The sequence below is a fragment of the Rhamphochromis sp. 'chilingali' genome (assembly GCF_963969265.1).
Source record: "Rhamphochromis sp. 'chilingali' genome assembly, chromosome: 3".
Taxonomy (NCBI): domain Eukaryota; kingdom Metazoa; phylum Chordata; class Actinopteri; order Cichliformes; family Cichlidae; genus Rhamphochromis; species Rhamphochromis sp. 'chilingali'.
The window spans coordinates 13840372-13859095 of record NC_137931.1 but is presented as its reverse complement, the minus strand read 5'-3'; the positions used below and the strand labels follow the sequence as shown (position 1 = coordinate 13859095).

At 39.3% G+C, this 18724-nt stretch overlaps 1 protein-coding gene across 1 annotated transcript in view; it reads right to left on the bottom strand.

Moving 5' to 3' along the window:
- LOC308394123 (cholecystokinin receptor-like) overlaps positions 1-16985 on the bottom strand; it is a gene marked incomplete at its 5' end in the record, with an annotated part of 74743 nt that extends 57758 nt beyond the window's left edge. The window contains one exon of the mRNA XM_080878295.1: positions 16865-16985. Within this exon, the coding sequence (XP_080734421.1) occupies positions 16865-16985 (121 nt within the window). The remainder of the gene's footprint in view (positions 1-16864) is intronic.
- Between the last annotated feature and the right edge of the window lie 1739 nt (positions 16986-18724).

Below are 18724 nucleotides of genomic sequence, written 5' to 3'. Positions count from 1 at the left end.
AATGTTGAGTACTACACAGTACCCAATGATGAATGAACTCTTTATTAAATTACTTTTTTTTTTAAAAATGAGACTTTGGAGGTTTGACATTTTCAGCTAATGTTCAGTGGCTAGCTAGCTTATTAGAAAGGTCACTGTGGTACTGGGTGGGTTGCTTGTTCTGGCTAGTGAAAAGCAGCTAAACTCCTTCTTAGTTTGCTCATCTAACTGCTCAAAAAATGAGAATAAGTTTATTTCCTCATACTTTACATTTGAGACCTACTTGCTTCACATAGCTTTCTTTGATTGATTAACATTTCTTGAGTTTAAAAAGTGTTTCCATATAAGCTAGTTTTTTTTGGTCTCTTCTTGTAAATAGGCTCTTAAAAACTGATTTGTGTGGTGCTATATGAATACGTGTTTCTTTGTGCTCTGGGTGAATCTAAAGCCCTGTCCACAGAACCGCTCATCAGGCATCACTGTATCTAGCACATGGCTGGTCGCTAGGCAACATTCCAGGATCCTGTTGGCTAGTCAACAGTCTAATGTATTTACCAACCATATATCAATGAATGGTATGTTTCATTCTCTTCAGTGACTTGTATGCATGTCAATTAATTGCATAAAACCTCATATAAGTTTTAAGGCACAGTAAATCATTTTTTGAGGCTATTTAATAGAAAAAAATTGTTGTACTCAAATATACATTGTTTACTGTGTAACTACAAATTAATGTATTCTCATAATCTTTTTTTATGTATGTGGCTAGAGACCGACCACATATGTAATACGTCTTATAAGTTACTTTTAGTTTAAATTTAAAGATTGCAAATAGCTTTTGATTGATTGATTGAATCTTTATTTTGAACATGTTGAAAAAGTACAACAAAATAGAATTAAAAAAGACAAATGAACAAAGCAAAACAAAAGGAAAACGAGCAACCACAACTCCAAATAACGTTCATGTTCAAAAAGGAGCAGGAAGAAGCATAAGCTTATTTAATCCCACCCCTTTTCCACTATCTAGTATAAATAGACTACAGAAATACCTCCTTGCAATTACATTACATGTTATGTGTAACATATATATATATACATATATATATATATATACCCATACCAACATACCTGTGCACCCGCACACACATGAAAATATTAGACAAGAACACCCTATCAAATCTCTACCTTTTCCCTGTACCCTGTAAAAACCATATCCTTAAACCGCTTTTTAAACTGCGCCATGCTTGGACATTGCTTCATATCTTTACTTAGTCTGTTCCACAGCTTCACTCCACACACAGAGATGCAAAAACTTTTTAATGTTGTACGGATACGAGGATGTTTTAAATTTTATTCCCCCCTCAAATTGTATCCCCGTTCCCTTTTAGAAAACATTTTTAGAATATTGTCAGGAAGCAGGTTATTTATTGCTTTATATATAATTTGTGCAGTGAGAAAATGAACCAGATCTGTGAATTTTAGAATTTTTGATTTTAAGAATAGTGGATTTGTATGATCTCTGTAACCAGTTTTATGGATTATCCTTATGGCCCTTTTTTGTAATATAAAGACTGATGATAGCGAACATTTGTAAGTATTGCCCCAAACCTCTGCACAGTAATTCAAATACGGTGCAATCAGGGAACAATAGAGAATGTAGAGTGATTTGTGGTCCAGAATGTGTTTTACTTTACTCAAGATTGAGACACTTCTTGAAATTTTGTTATGTATATGATTTATATGAGACTTCCAGTTTAATTTATCATCTATAATCACACTAAGAAACTTATGTTCAAGTACTCTTTCAATTTCCATACCATCTAAATGAATCTGCACCTGTGCATTTCTAAGGGAATGCCCAAATAAGATAATTTTAGTTTTACTTAGATTTAGCGATAGTTTGTTCCTGTTAAACCATTTTTTAATTTTGCACATTTCTGAAGTAATTGTATCCAGCAGCTCCTTTAGATTCCCCCCAGAACAAAAAATATTTGTGTCATCTGCAAATAATACTAATTTTAATATATCAGATGCCTTACAAATATCATTTATATAAATAATAAATAATTTTGGACCCAGTACAGAGCCTTGTGGAACACCACAAGCAATGTCCAAGCATGATCAGGAACGGACACCCAGCTTCACAAATTGTTTCCTGTCACCTAAATAATTTTTCACCCATTGCAGTACAATCCCCCTGATCCCGTACTGTTCCAGTTTATTAATTAATATGTCATGATTGATTGTAGGGCTGCACGATTTTGCATAAAATGAGAATCACGATTTTTTGGCTTAGAATTGAGATCACGATTCTCTCACGATTTTCTTTTCCAGTACAAATATTTATTGCACTTATTAACTGCACATCATCTTCGTAACAGTTGAGACTGAACATGAAAACAATAAATAAACATAAAAACAACAAATGTCTCACAAGTTTTGTTGTTGCCGCTGTAAAATTATGATATTATTTTATGCCATGTTATACCCCTAATTAAAGATTGTGAATTATTATGTAGTTTTAGTTTGCATTATTCTCCTGAATTAGAAGAAGCTGATAACTATTGCATTAGTTAAACTGATTTGCATTATATTAAATTGCTGACTTGTTGTGAATGAATGATATTGTTTTATGATGCATTATATTGCTGAGTTATAAGAAATACTGTTCGCAGAAGGTTATTGTCTAATTTGTCTGAGTAGAAGAGAACAGAGTGTGCTGGAGTTTTCTGCCCCATTTCAGCAGGAGCAGATAAACAGGGAGCCAAGGTCGTAGCTTAGGCGCTGTGTAAGAGAAAGCATGTGAATGTTTAGGCTTTGTATGATAAGGTGGAGGCACCAGAGGTTATAAAAGTTTGAGCAATGCTCCACCATTTTGAGATTTTGAGGCTGTCTGCATCAGTGTCCATCTCCCACGTGTGTGATCATTAAATCATCGTTTGACTCAACCCGGCCGGACCAGTGTTGTTATTGTGGTTTTTTCTCTTGTCTCCATCCCCAATATTTTGAACCTTAACAGCTTGGGGGCTCGTCCTGTGGTATTGGGGTGGAATTTAAAAGTTTGGACGGTCCGAGGTTGTCGAACGGACAGGCACGAGCCAGTGGTCTGATGTGAGTGGACAAAAGCCGGCTTATCTAAAGGTAAGGCACTACCTGTTGAATGATTTCCAAAATGTGCCAAATTGGATATGACTAAATTAAAGTCTACTCACTGAAATTACTGGTAGAGTGTCTGTTTTGATTTTGATGAGAATCACCGTGTGTTATGCAGTTAAAGTTGCTTAAGAATGTTTAATGAAGTTGAAGAAATATGAAAGTAATAATGTTGGGTTTGAGTCCCTGGATATTGAGCTGAAGGCTCAGGTAGTTTGGTAGGGAAATTAGGACAGAAACTGTTCCAGAAGTAACAGATACTGTTTAATAGTTTTACAAATTAGGACAGAAACTGTTCCAGAAGTAACAGAGACTGTTTAATTGGTCGTAAAAAAGTTATCTTTCTTCGGTGGGACCCGTTATGGTAAAATTTTTCAAAATCGGTTAGGAAGAGAGGTGTTTTGGTTTTCTGTCTCTTACAGAGAAAGGAACAGACACCAGACGAGGTCACAGAGATGCGAGGATCCTCCGTAGCAGAGTCAGACACAGTGACTGCCGAGACATCAACTGGGTCCAAGGGTCATGGCGTTTGGGCTCCAGCTAGTCACCACAAAAGGATGGATCCCATAAACACAGCAATAACCATGAAGGGGTTGGCGGAAATCCGGGAACACCAGACCAACGAAGTTCGAGAGGCTTTTGGGCAAAAAGGGGGACACCTTCCTGTTCTTTTCTGGAGGATACACAGATCGTTGTTTGAAATCGGAGCAGAATAATCCCCTGATCTGTGTTACGACTGAAGGGTTGTCTAACCCCTAAGGTTGGAGAATTAAGAGCAGAGGATCACCCAACTGGACGACACTGGTAGCTGCAGCAATAAAATAAAGGTTAAGAGCTCTTCGGACAGAGGTTCTAGTCTACGTCTGAATGGTATAAGGGAACACCAAATAAAGCAGTGGGAGACAAGGACATTGTCATCTGGACCTGCTACTGTTGGAATCCTAGTTTTTCTTGCACCTGACTTGCGTAAACACAGAGGTCATCTTACATATGGTTTGCCCCTCAGGGGGACAAAGGACCTCAGGAGTGAGAAGAGATGAACCCGGCCACACTGGGCTACAGGGTGTTTGTGAGGTCATTATTCTAATGACCTCATCAGGGGGAATTGTAAAATTATGATATTATTTTATGCCATGTTATACCCCTAATTAAAGATTGTGAATTATTATGTAGTTTTAGTTTGCATTATTCTCCTGAATTAGAAGAAGCTGATAACTATTGCATTAGTTAAACTGATTTGCATTATATTAAATTGCTGACTTGTTGTGAATGAATGATATTGTTTTATGATGCATTATATTGCTGAGTTATAAGAAATACTGTTCGCAGAAGGTTATTGTCTAATTTGTCTGAGTAGAAGAGAACAGAGTGTGCTGGAGTTTTCTGCCCCATTTCAGCAGGAGCAGATAAACAGGGAGCCAAGGTCGTAGCTTAGGCGCTGTGTAAGAGAAAGCATGTGAATGTTTAGGCTTTGTATGATAAGGTGGAGGCACCAGAGGTTATAAAAGTTTGAGCAATGCTCCACCATTTTGAGATTTTGAGGCTGTCTGCATCAGTGTCCATCTCCCACGTGTGTGATCATTAAATCATCGTTTGACTCAACCCGGCCGGACCAGTGTTGTTATTGTGGTTTTTTCTCTTGTCTCCATCCCCAATATTTTTTCAAGTACCCCTCTTCGGTGGCGAGAAACTGTTGGTGTGATCAAGCGGGTGCTGTAAAAACAAAAGCTCAGGACAGAACAGTCACCAGTCATGTACTTCATTCGAAATTAACAAATATCAAGCTTCATATTGATCCTCTGAGTGTAATGGTACATTTTAATTTGCACTTCTAAAAACAATATTTTCTTTATTTTACTCTTGTTCTTGTGCAGCACCACCCCTCAGCACATGCCCCTGTTATTTTATCTTACTTTTAAATTGTTGACTACTTCAAGAGAGCGCCCAAAAGACGGGGACCAGTGTTTATCATTACATATCTCCATTTTGAGTGTGGCTGTCTATCATTCCCCTCTTATTCATAAACCTCGGTGGAGGGTTTTTTGTTTGTTTGTTTTTTTCTAAAATTAATTGACTCTCTATAGTGACCCACTATGGTTAATAATAACATGCTCAGTCATGAGTGGGATCAAACCTTTTCTTCACTTTAGCATTTAATATTCCCAACAATATAATGTAATACCTTAATTAAAACACAGCTACTAAAACACAATTTCCTTAATGCAAACATCAGTAGCTCAAAATTAGCAACCAAAGGGTTCAGTCTGCAGTTCACACTGCTGTGAAGCTACAGCTCTTTAGTCTCTGTCATTCTTCTGTTCTTGCAGACAAAACAAAGCAAAACAAAACATCCACCCATCTTTTACAGGCTGGGTGAATTGTCTGTGGACATTCAATAATCCTAAAGTCAGCACCGTTTTTGTCTCAGTATCAAGTCAGTTAAACTTTTAGTCGTCAGTCCATGACTTTTAGTTGTCAGTCATATGCATACATCCACACACATTCATACCAAAAGTTGCTGATAATGGAGTCTCACGCGCAGCCTATTCGAGGCTCCATCACCAGCAAGATGACGTCATCATTTTAAAGGAAACAGCTCCTTGTTTGTTTTTCCTTCTTTGGACTGGATTGACTCGCTGCAATCCTTTTAGGCTTCAGGATCAGTGTCCCATATAAGTCAATTTTCTCCCAAGCCCATTATAATCATGGAGAAAAAATACTTTGCGACTGTTTTCAATAAGAATATTTTATAGCGCTTTAAAGTTCAATCTCTCAGGCCTGGATTAAAGAGCTGATTTATTAAATCAGGAACTCACAAAATACCAAAATATCACCACCGGTGGATCACACCTCTCAGATGTTCTTATCTCAGTGCACTGTAACAAAAGCAAACACAGACGTAACCAATTAAACACTCATATAATAACAGATACTGGGGCCCATTGCAAACATGTCCAAAGTTCAAACCATCTTTCTCTCTCTTAGAGAAAGAGAACAATCCAAACCTCACTGATAGAATCAACCTAGTGTCAAACAAAACCCAAAGATCAACCAAAACTCCTTTTTGCACCAACAAAACATGTTGGGTTTACTTGACTCAATAGTGGACACTAGTTACACACCAACTCTTTACCTTGGCAAAAACGTAAACAACTAAGTTGAATCAACACAACCTTTTCATAATCTCTTCGAAATAAAACTCACACCATTCATTCATCATTTTCGCTCTGTACCACTGCTCCTTGTTAGACTGTGTGAAGCACAGTAAACAATTCAGTGGAGGCTTTGAGCCATAAACAGACATCACGCACAGACATTGTTTTCATTATCAAAGTGCTTCAGACCATGTCCTCTAAATCTACACAAATGCCCTCTGCGTGGCATGAAATACATTTAAGCAATAAATAATCAATCAGTTCTTGCTGTTGTAACCAACTCCGTATTTGGATGTTTGTGTGCAGCATTTGTTAGTAAAGCATTCTTCATTGCATCAGCGTGTGTGTGTGTGTGTGGATCACTTCTCAGTTCATTGAATCAACATTTTAATTTGTGTGTGTGTGTGTGTCATTTCTCCCTCAATCAACGAGTGCATATGTTCATATGTATGTTTCTTTTCACTCTGAGTCGGTGCATGTAGATGTGTGTGTTTGTGTGGGTGTTTGTGTTCATCACTTTCCTGTTGTAGTGTTCTGGGTAAACCACGGCCTGAAGCGTGCCCTGGGTCCTGCCCTCCTCCTTTTCAGTCTGTTTGCATCCATTGGTGCTGCTGCTCAGAGTTCTGTCCATACTGGTTCTGGCCCCAATTGAGGCAGTCCTTTTCTCCAGTGTCCAGCATCTTCTCCTTATTTCGCTCCTCCTTAACTTGACCCTTTTGCTTCGGTCTTCCTTCAGGGTTTTGATACGCAGCTCAATTGTCTGGATGTCCGTTTGTTGCTTGCAGAAGTGCGACTGCTGTCCGTTTGTTTGCAGGTGGAACGGCTGACATCCAGAAGGTGTATAGGAGAGTCTGCAGCTTCCACCTCCCCAGTGGAAGACCTCAATCTTTGTTCTGTTAGTTTTACACAGGCCTCAAGGCTCTCTGGGATCCCTGCTTGCACTCTCAAGCCCACGGCTCAGGTCGTAGTCGTGGTCCCATTCCAGGGGAATGGAGTCCATGGTTGTTTGGGTGTCTCGGCCCGAGCGTTCAGTCCAGAGCTGGGCAGCCCAGGACGCCGCAAAATGTTGTAGTGCTTGAAATTCCGTCTCCACCGTTGCTCGACACTGCGTGTATAGAGCAGGTAGTGCAGCAATAGAAAAATAGTTGCAGGACGGCACTGTGTAGCGTTTGTCTAGGGTGTTGATCATTTTCCAAAATCCCTCGTTTTGCACAGTGTTGATGGGAGCCATATCTTTGGTCAGGTGATAAGTGATAGCCTCCATAATTTCTTTGTGCCTGTGGGAGTTCGACGTGTATAGGGAAGCGCTGTATAAGGTTCCCGTTATTGATGTTTGGGTGGTTGACCGGGACGGATTTTCTCCTGTCACTTTCCTGTCATCCCTGACGTGCTCTCCGTTGTTTTTTCCCTGCTAATTTTAGCATCACACAGCTTCTGTACCACGTGGTATAAGGCTCCGTAAACAGGCCTGTAATTTGTGAAGTGGCGTCTATCCCCGGTTTTATACAGCGGCACAACTTTGGCTATTTTCATTTTGTTTGGCACTTTTCCCGTCTGAAATGATAAGTTGCAAATATATGTTAGAGGTCCTACAATTCCTTCAATTACCTTCTTGACGATTTTTATGTCAATATCATTACAATCAGTAGATGTTTTATATTTATACATGTGTACAATGTCAATTATTTCTTTTTCCTCCACTGATGTGAGGAACATTGAGTTAGGGTTCCTATCAATCAGGTTTTCACTACAGTCTACTGATGGCAGTGACTCAGGAATTTGTTCTGCCAGTTTTGGTCCAATATTTACAAAATAATGATTAAAGCTGTTGACCTTATCAGCAATGTTTTCCATAATATTGCCATTGTCGATAAAGTATTGAGGATAACTTTGTTGTCCAGAATTATTTTTAATGATACCGTTTAAAACATCCCATATTCCCTTCATATTATGTTTATTGTTGTTCAATATTTTACTATAATACTCCTTTCTACATACACGTATAATATTGGTCAACTTATTTTTGTATTTTTTATATTTATTTTCAGCATCTTTTGTTCTTTGTTTTAGGAATTCCCTATAGAGTGTATTTTTCTTTTTACATGCATTTTGTAAACCCTTAGTGATCCATGGTCTATCTGAATATTTGTGCTTTCTGTTGTATTTTATTGTTGGACAGTTTTTATCGCACAACTCCATGAATATTCTTAAAAATATGCCATATGCAATATCAATATCAGCTTCTTTGTACACATTGTCCCAGTCCTGATTTAATAGATCGTTCTTAAGTGCATTCATAGTTTCTTCTGTCCTTACACGTCTGTATCTCAGTTGTTCTTCATGCTGATTTTTCTTATAATTAGTGTCATAAACTGCAAAAACTGGTAGGTGATCACTGATGTCATTAATTAATATTCCACTCACAATGTTGTTTTCCATATTGTTAGTGAAAATATTGTCAAGTAAGGTGGCACAATCTGGTGTAATCCTGCTAGGCCTGGTTATTTTAGGATGTAAACTCAAACTGTACATAGTGTTTAGGAATTCGTCGGTCATTGTATGCTTTTTCGGATTCAACAGGTCAATATTAAAATCACCATAGATAAACATAACTTTTTGATTTGTTTTAGAGAATATTTCCTCTATGAAGTCATTAAATACTTGAATACTAGAGCCAGGTGTTCTATATATACAGCTAATTATTACATTTTTTCTCTTTTTCCTTATAAATTTCAATTGTTATACATTCTAGTAAATTATCAATTACAGTTGTCATACTTTCTACCACCTTGTAGTTTAGGTTTTTATCCACATACACAGCTACTCCCCCTCCACTCTTGTTCCTTCTATTTACAAAATTCACTTCATATCCCTCCAGTCCAAAGTCCATTCCTTTCTCCGCATTGATCCATGTTTCAGAAATGGCAATAATTCCAAATGGATTTGTCAACTCATTTAGATATTCCTTTATATTGTTGAAGTTGGCATACAGACTTCTGCTATTAAAATGGATTACTGATAATTTATTTTCCGTGTTGATGGTGTGCTTAAACTGTTCATCAGTGAAGTAGCAGCAGTTACTGCTAATGTTGTAGAAGAAATTATTTTCCGGGTCTATATCCTTTTCTAAGTCTAGAGCATTATGGTCTGTGTATCGAAATGTTCTCAGTTCCAGATTATCATAAAGAGAATTCCAATGAGTTATATTGATATTGATATTGTTGCCGGATGCAGATGAAGTTCTTTTGGACTGTGCCATGTGTTGTGTTGTGTGTCACGTCACATGTGCATTCATACCTCCAGAGTAAGTTGACCTCAGTATTTGTCCAGCTCCTCCATATTTCTGATGACCAACACTTTGGCTTGTTCCGGTGTTCCATTGAGTTTAATGAATACTTTGCAGTTGGTGGTCCATGTATTTTGAATTTTTCCCTGTTTCTTCAAGTAACGTGCTTTCCTGGCAATGTCCGCATTTCTTTTTATCAGATGTTCGTTCATGAAGACATCGGATCCTTTCAGTTTCTTTCCTTGTTTTAACAGTGCTGTTTTGTGTTTTCTGTTTGCAAATCTCACAATGATGGCTGGTTTGTCACTGTCATTTTTTCGGGGTAGAGGGTAGCAAGCCTCAATGTTGTTATAATCCACTTCCACACCTTTGGACCGTAGAAAGGTAACCACTTGATGCTCCGTGGAGTTGACATCTTCCTCTAGCTAGTTGATGCTAGCATCCTTCCTCTCTCTCACCGCTACGGTTCAAAAACATCAACTTCTGAGTTTTCGAGAGGTCGCAAATGACGAGCCACCACTTCTGGACGGTTTCCCACACACGCTCTCAAAGATTAGTATCCACCAAACTATATATGACTATTTACGTATATAAATCTTGTAAACGTTTATGTACAAGTTACTTATAAACTTGGACCTATTCCATTACAAATACATATGAGCAGGCTGTTCATAGAAGCCACCATGTTGCCGCGTTGGACCGTGGCCAAGCTGGGCGTTGCCTTCTGCCTAATCACATTTTATGTAAGTGGTTAGAGTCGGCCACATATGTAGTACACCTTAGGAGATTATTTTAATTCAAAGATTTGAATTTCACAAGTAGCTCTTGCAAGCTAAATATGACCATTTAACATTCCTGCATTTATTTTAATTGTCTCTTTGTGGTTATGTCTTTCCCTTCCTTTTGCAATTGCTTATTGTCAGCAGATTAGACATGCAACCCTCCCGTTGTTAAGTGTTAGGCTGAGTGCCCTGAAAATCACACATTCCCTCTGATAAACAGCTTGATAACATTCTTAAATTGTATGAGAATTTAAGTGTCTGTGTAAAAAAATATTACATCCACTTCAAAGAAAATGTTACTAATGCCAGCTAACAATGCTCAACAGCAGCTAGCAGAGCTAAAACAAACAAACAAACAAACAGCTGCAACCCCAGTATCACTGTCATCAGTCAGAAGTGAGCACATTGACTCATATCGGACTCCTTTCACAAAAATGTACAGCTTTCTCTATAGTAAATAGATGTGACACTCGGGATACGGACGCTGCAGTCATATTGACAGCTGAGGTAAACAGCAGACTTACGGCCTGAACTCACTACAGATGAACAGTGACCAGAGATGTTTGTCCTTCAGCAGCCACCATAGCTGGGATTATGAATTTGAATTGGGAGGGGTACAAAACCAGAATTAAATTAACTGCAATTTGTAATCTACTGACATCTAATAGTGAGATTTTACCCAACGTTTAACTCAGGGTCTGCTCAGGATCATCCCTAATAGATATGTTGCCTGTCATCACTAAAAGTGATTGAAATTTACTGGCATTCCAAGGTTTGTGTTTGCTACAGGACTGGTAGTCTCTTTCTGTTTGAAGACCCATTAAGAAAACTTGCTGATCACTATGGAGTAAAATTCCTGTCAATGAAGTGTTAACCAGTAGGGGTAAAAGTAGGGGAATTCACTGTTTGACCCCCAGTTTACTGAAACTAATTCAGTGGTGTTCTCATTCGCTTCTGTTCTCTAATTGGAGCCAGCAACTCATAGCTATTACAAGAGCTTCCCCTTTAGGGATTTCTGTGTTGAATTAAACATTCAGTCAAGGCGTTTGCCACTGAAATTCTATAAATCACGCTGTAAACTGAGCCAGCAGCGAGGCACCAGGAGACACGATGCAGCCCAACTACTAATTGGAACCTAAAGTTCACCAAGTAAGAATCAATCAAATATTAAAGCTCATATTTTAGATTCAATAAACTTCTTTTTTCATGTGCCACAGCTGTAAACAGGTCTTTCTTTTGTCTCTAAGACCACTCTGGTGAATCGCATGACAAAGGATTAACTGAGAATGACATTAACCACCCATTATATGCACTGAGCCTAACCGATATTGGGTAACCTTATATGACTGTGGCTTGGGCTTCATTCCATTCTTCCGCTGTCGTGAGTTAATAAAGCCAGAGTGCAGACAGAGAACATTACAGATCAATACAGCTATTCCAAGGATTTGAAACCGTGCTCCTGTTTGATGTGATCTTCATTAGTGCTGGTGTCACTATACACCGTGTAGATCTGTGATATACAGATGAGGACAAAATTATTAACCCCCCTTAAAAATCTCCTATTTTTTTAAGCATTTCCCAAATTCTTTTAAATAGAGCAGGGAATTTTTCCAAACATCCTACTTTTATTTTGGATCCTTACATTATTATATATTGTGCAAAAAAACAAAATTGTTTCACAAAAACCAAAAAACTCATGATTAGCCCCCTTGATGCTAACAGTATATCCTTTACTGGATAACAGTCTGCAGACACTTGTTGTTTTCAACAAGTCTCACACATGTCTCCTAAATAATCCCAGTCCAGTCTTCTAGGGTGAGTCTCTCAGACTCCTCCAGACTTGATGGTCTTCCTGCATGGACCTGAGTTTCCAGTTCATCCCAAAGATTTTCAAAGGGATTAAAGCCAGAGCATTGTGCAGGCCATACAATAACATTCTCTTTGGTTTTTTGGAGGTAGTTCTCCAGAAGCAATGTATGTTTTGGGTTGTTGTCATGTTGGAAGACAAAGCGATGACTCGGAATCAGTTTTGCTACAGACTGCTGGAGGTTTTCTTTAAAAAAATTTCACTTATCTTTCTTTTCTCATGATTCCTTCCACCTTGACAAGATTGCTAGTTCCAGAAACACTGAAGCATCCTCACAGCATAGTGCTCACGCCGCCGTGTTTCACTGCAGGGACAGTTCTTCATGTTGCATGCCCCTTCTTTCTCCAAACATAAGCAGCATTTCTACGGCCAAAGAGCTCTAGTTTCATCTTATGTGACCAAAGGACACACTTTCAGTATACATAATTTTACTCCAGGTTGTTCTTAGCGGTTTGAAGATGTCTCTTCTGCAGAAGTAGAGATTGTCTTGGTCTGTAGCCTTGCAATCCAATCCTGTGCAGGATTCTAGTGATTGCCTTCTTTGGCTAAGTCACTCACTAGTGTCTTGGCAGTTTTTCTGGGGTCTTTATACCCATCTCTCACTAGTTTCTTCTTGCCAGGCTTGTTCTAAACTTTGTGACCCTCTTTGAATTTCTTCATACTTCTCACTCCAGGTCTTGACACTCAGAAATGCTCTGATAACTTTGTATATCTGTCTCCAGCTTTCTTTCTGGCATTATGCTTTCTCAAGTGACAACTCAAATCCTTGCTGAGTTTTTATACTATGTGTAAATGAGAAGAAAAACCTCTGTTTTAACTTGATTTTAAAAGCTTTGAGCGTTGAGTTAAAGCACATCATTGCACAGCAGTGGTTTTTGTTATGGCTCAATAAAAGGGGGCTAATGATTCTTGCTTTTTCTAAAATAATGCTGTTCTTGTGTGCAAACAGAAAATTCTAATGGAAGCTAGTATGTTTAAAAATGCTATATTAAAAATCCCTCACTCTGCAGAAAAAAGCACTTGAGAATTTTTTTGACAGAAGCTTTAATTCATATGTGGCCTGATAACTTTATTCTCATCTGTATGTGCTGTTTTAATGGAGTAACCTGATGAGAGGGCAAAGGCAGGAACTGTTTACTAAGAGACCAGGATTTTATCAAGATGCAGCTTCTCATTATCAGGATGATTCAAATCTTTATACTCACAGTGCATTCATGCAATTTGTTTCACCTCAACAAGTTGCTTCAAAATGTTCCAATTATTAGCTCTGATTACTGTGATCGCGTTATGACAGACAACACCACTATGTAAACACCCCAAGGGGACAAGATTCTAATTTCTTCCACAAGATACAACATTGTAGAAATGGGTACAATGTTAGAAACTCCCAGCTCTTTTACTGTGTATACTGTGCACAGCTGACTCTGCAGCAGCACGTCTCTTGTCTTGCTCTCCGGTTTTTCCACTTTTGCTCAGTGCCCAAGGCGACTTATTGGATTCCTTCTAAAAACAAATGTTCATTTAATGCTCATGAGATCCACTTCAAGATAACTCATCGCAAGACAGGGTGAGCTCAGCAGAGTGCCACTTTGAATCATCTGGAGAACGGAGAGTGTCTAAGCATAGCCAAGGTGCAGCTACAGATATTCCACATAAGCAGCACCATGTCTGAACTGAACTGCTCTCAGGAGTCCAGAAGGATTATTTTTGAAATGATGCATGTCCGATGTTGTTTTAGTTCTGTGCAGTCGTTATTTTACAGCTGCTCTATCTGTTAAGCAACTCTTCAGACAAGCGGTAAAAACATGTCAGTCATCTGCAGAATGTAAATTTAAAAGAAAACCATACAAAGAAATCAAAATCAGAAAGAAAAAGGTGCAAGTGAATGAAAGCAATATATTCTTCCCACTGACCTCAGTGTGGACATCCTGAATTTCTTTCTTTTTCTTTAAAATCAGGTATAGCATAAGTCTTTCACATCCTGCCGGTTACTTAAATAGGGTAGGCTGGTTAAGATATATTAACCTACTCACAGTTTCTGTTCAACTGTCGCTTTGCAGCCCATCTCGACCTGAGGGCCTCCTTCTTTGCTGCCTTTGACACAATCACTGTCACATCTCATGTCACTAACGCCTGCTCTGTTCTGTGTTCCAGCTTTTCTGTTGCACTCGCTGACTTATGCACATCCACATGCATGTCTAATCCAGGACAGAGACACATAAATGACTGCAGATAACAACAGAAGTCTTCTTTTGAGCTGCCCTAACTGAAATCTGTTGGTTCTTCTGTAGTTAAAAAAGAACAAAACATTAAATACACCTTCTAAGTGCGTTTCAAGATGTTTAGTTTAATAATGAGATCCCTGCAAAGCTTACGCCATGTGATTTCTAAAAATACATTCATCGTATATTCATGTTCAGACCTGCCTGAGTGAGTGTGGAATCTACTGTACGCCAGTTTTTTAGAACAGCAGCATGCTCCCATTCCTTTCACGTTGTACAGTAGTTTGTGTCACGTCTCTCTTTTTGCTCATGCTTTAAACTTCCATTCCAGCCCAGAGAGGTAAACCTCACGACTTGAAGACTTCTATAGTAACTAAGAGAAAAGGAAATGCTTAACAGCGCAGGCTGCAGTTGTGATATAAAGCTGAATACAGCACCCTGTAATTGTTAGAAATACAGCTATAAACCACCCACCCATCACTTCTGACTGTTCATTAGACAAAATAATTTATTTAAAGATCCCATTCTGGGCTACAGAAAGCTGTGACTGGGATCTGTCACTATACAATGATGTCTTATAGGAGAAACAAGTGGGAGAGGAAATGATCTGCTCATTATTCTATAGTGAAAACATAGATTTCAGGAGTTCAGGAGGGATGCCAGGGACAAAAAACATAACTGTCAGCACAGTGACTGCAGATTTTTGTGTTTTCTTTTACATAAATAACATTAATAACAAAGTAAACAAAAGATAAATGAAGCATTCAAATGAGTCAAAACTCTCCATAAAGTTTCCAGGGTGAGCATCCCTCTGGTCCTCGCTTAATGCCCAACCTCCAAATGTGCAAACAAAACCTTCACCCATGGCGGAAGACAGTTACTAATTAATATGAATCTACAGCTACACTGTATAAACTAATGTGGCTTTATTTGAAATGTTCTCCCATTTTTGAGTTGATGAAACTGATTGTTGCTAAATAACTGAAGCTACTTTGTAGAGTAAATGAAACCCACTTCAGTGTGTGAGAATATATTTGCACTGTGTTCATCTACTGTAATAACTTTTTAAAATGAATTTCACCTAAACTACTTTTGATGTGGAATTTAACCTTAAATTTAACACTTTATGTTGAAAGCTATCATCAAGGTCCATTTATAATATTAAATTGATTTCTTTGTTTCTCCCCAACATCAAAACAAACCATTTCTGTTCCTTTTGCATCAGGAATTCAAGTGACGGGGTGGGGCTTTAATTTACTGCCCCAGCTGTGGATATCTGAGAGTAACAATACACATTCATATCCATCACTGTCTTATGGCCTGAGGAGACCCTGAAGGATGAAGATGAATAAAAAGAAGTTTATGTGCCAGCCAGCCATGTGAGGTGGACGTAGCAATGTGACCACAATTCTCACAGTGTTAGATTGCTCTCTGGGTAGATCACCCCACTGATGTTGATGCCTGCCTCACATATAAGGTCAATAAAAGTAATGCAGCACACAAGGAGGAATGGCTCTGAATTATTTAGCGAGGAACGATTTGAAATTTTCTCGATACTGCAGCAGAGGCGGGGGGTGGGAAAAAAATTAAAAAGAGCCTCTCAACCTCATTTTCCAAATCAGCCTGTGTGCTCAACTGGTGTCCTGATAGACTTATTGTGAGAGCCTTATCTTCTCTGGTGTTGGGCTTAATCTCCTGCCCACTTTGAGAGCGAGAAGAACAAACACTCGGAATTAGAGCTGCTTTTCACTCTGCACAAGGCTGCCGCTGCTGCTGCTGCTGCTCATTCTGATTGGGGCGTTATTGATGCAGAGAGAAGCAGCAGTAAATTGGAAAGCTGGGTGATTGGTTACATACAATGAGGATGAGGAGAGCTGATTTAAAAAGAAGAAGAAGAAGAAGAAAGAAAGAAAGAAAACAACTCCTGATTGCAAATGGCTTTCTTTTAAAAAATACAGATCTGACACAGTGTGGGGGGGAAATGATCTGTAGGTAAAACATCATTTGGTGTTCTACATATCTGAGTAAGGAGAGGAAATTACATGAGGTCTATTGATTGCATTTTTGTAACCAAGGAATTAGTCATTTGTCTGTTTGTAACTTGGAGGGAATCACCACTGTTAACAAGAAATGAAAGCTGTTTTTTTTTTAATCACTCACATTTAGTTTGTATGAAAAGATGAATATTGAAGAACAATGTTGGCAATTTAAGCCAAATCAGACTAATAACAATAACAATAATAACAACAACAACAACAACAACAACAACAATAATAATAATAATAATAATAATAATAACAACATTAGGGTTTAACACCTTATCTGTTTATACCGGGTCTGGGGCCAGGTGTTGGTGCCATCTGTAGCGGTTTAACACCTCAGCCTGGATGATTCATTTGTGGAAAACTGTGTGCTCTTACCTCTGGCTCTGGCCGGTCTGCTGGGGACGGAGCGGTTCGTGTTGCTCTCGTTGTAGTCGCTAACTTCCACGCTGAGGTTCCCCCACTCCGTCACAGTCCCGTTCCCCGTCCGTAGAGCCATCCTCTCTTCGCTTCTGGTTTCACACCTGCGCTGAGTGACTGAGCCGATCAGCCCGCCACCTTTTCCTTCATAACAGCCGGAGAAGGGGCGTTTAGGAAACTTGGAGGCGGCCCAGAGTTCTGTTTGCTTTTCTTTTCCTTCTTCTTCTTCTCTTTTTAAAATCTCGAGCACGGTGGAATAAATGGAGACCAGGCGGAGTGTGACAGGGTTAACTGATGGGGAGCCGTGAGGGAAGCCCCGGGAAGCGCGCAGTACAGCGGACTGAAGCCCGACTGTGGAGGAATGAGGCTGCGCTGCTAAGGCAACTGAGGAGCTCTCACACTCTCTTCCTCTCTCTCTCTCTCTCTGTTCACACCACCGTCACTGCAACAGTTTAGAGAAATCATACACAAACTGGCTGCTGCTCATCCGTAGGTGGACTGACTTCAAGCTCGATCAGCTCCAGAGCTTCCTTTTCTAAGTGACACCACAGCAGTGGTGGAGACACCGTTTATATGAGGGTGTCCATGCAGGGCTACGTGCTTGGGGTGACGTTGGATCTCCATCCATTTTAACAAGATTTATTAAGAATTTGTGATAAATCCACCTGACCAAACCAATCATTTTCTTTATCACTCACTAGTTCTGTGCCATACTTATTCACTTGGTATTGATCTGATGCCAAGTAAATATGAGTATCTATCGCCAATACAGATATCGATATTTTCAGCTATATAGGCAGATTATGTAGGGGAGAGTAGTATGTCATGATTTGTGAGATGAATCATCAATAATTTGAAAAGGTTCAGACGTTTTTCACAGTGTGTGTTTGAAGGTTTTTTTTTCTTTTCCAGAAAAATAATTTGTTGAACACAGATCAGTGGGCTGCACGCTGAGGACAGAAACAAAGTAATCAGATACCAATACTGATTACTGATATTTGGATCGATCCACCCACATCTGTGTCTCACATTTGTCATTTGAATTGGCCAAAAAGCAAAAGGACTCATGTAGAGGAGGTACTGCTACGCTTGCATCCAGTGCTATATTTTCAATTCTGGACTCTATAGATTCACTTTGCATGATTCACAGCCCATTTTTCTCAGATGTGGGCCTTGGTGCAGCAATGTCAGCTCATCCTCTGTCTGAAACCAGCTGTTTTAGCACCTTCTCTTTAAGCAAGTTTTTTTTTTCCTGATCTACTGTCCCTCATAGGTAGAAGGTTTAAGCATCAGGTGTGAACCAGCATGGCAGCGTTTGGCTCAGCTGCATCACTTGTACATACACTTGTCTCACTCTTTCAATATGGCCTTTTTTGATATGAGCTCCCATAAGTACATCTGTATAATAAAAAATGGGGAAACACCATGCGTCTGCTTAATTATTATAATTTAAAAAGAGTGTTTTCATTGTTAAAATGTTTTTGGAGGAGACTGAGAGCAGTGTACCCCAGGAGAGGCCCAGGCGTTGTCCACATCCCTGGGGCTGGGCCTGTGGTCAAAGCACGGGCAGACCAACTGCAGGCCTCCACCATCATTCCCATCCCCAAAAGGTCTGAAATAGACCATCTCAATGACTACAGACCTATGTCCCTCACGTCTGTAGTCATGAGGTGTTTCAATAGTTTCTCACCACATCAGAGACTGCTTACCTTCCTCTCGGAGTAAATCGGTCCACGCAGGATTCCATCACCATCACATAGCACTGAGCCATCTGGAGAACTGGAAGAGCTACATGATGCACGTCATGCACTACAATTC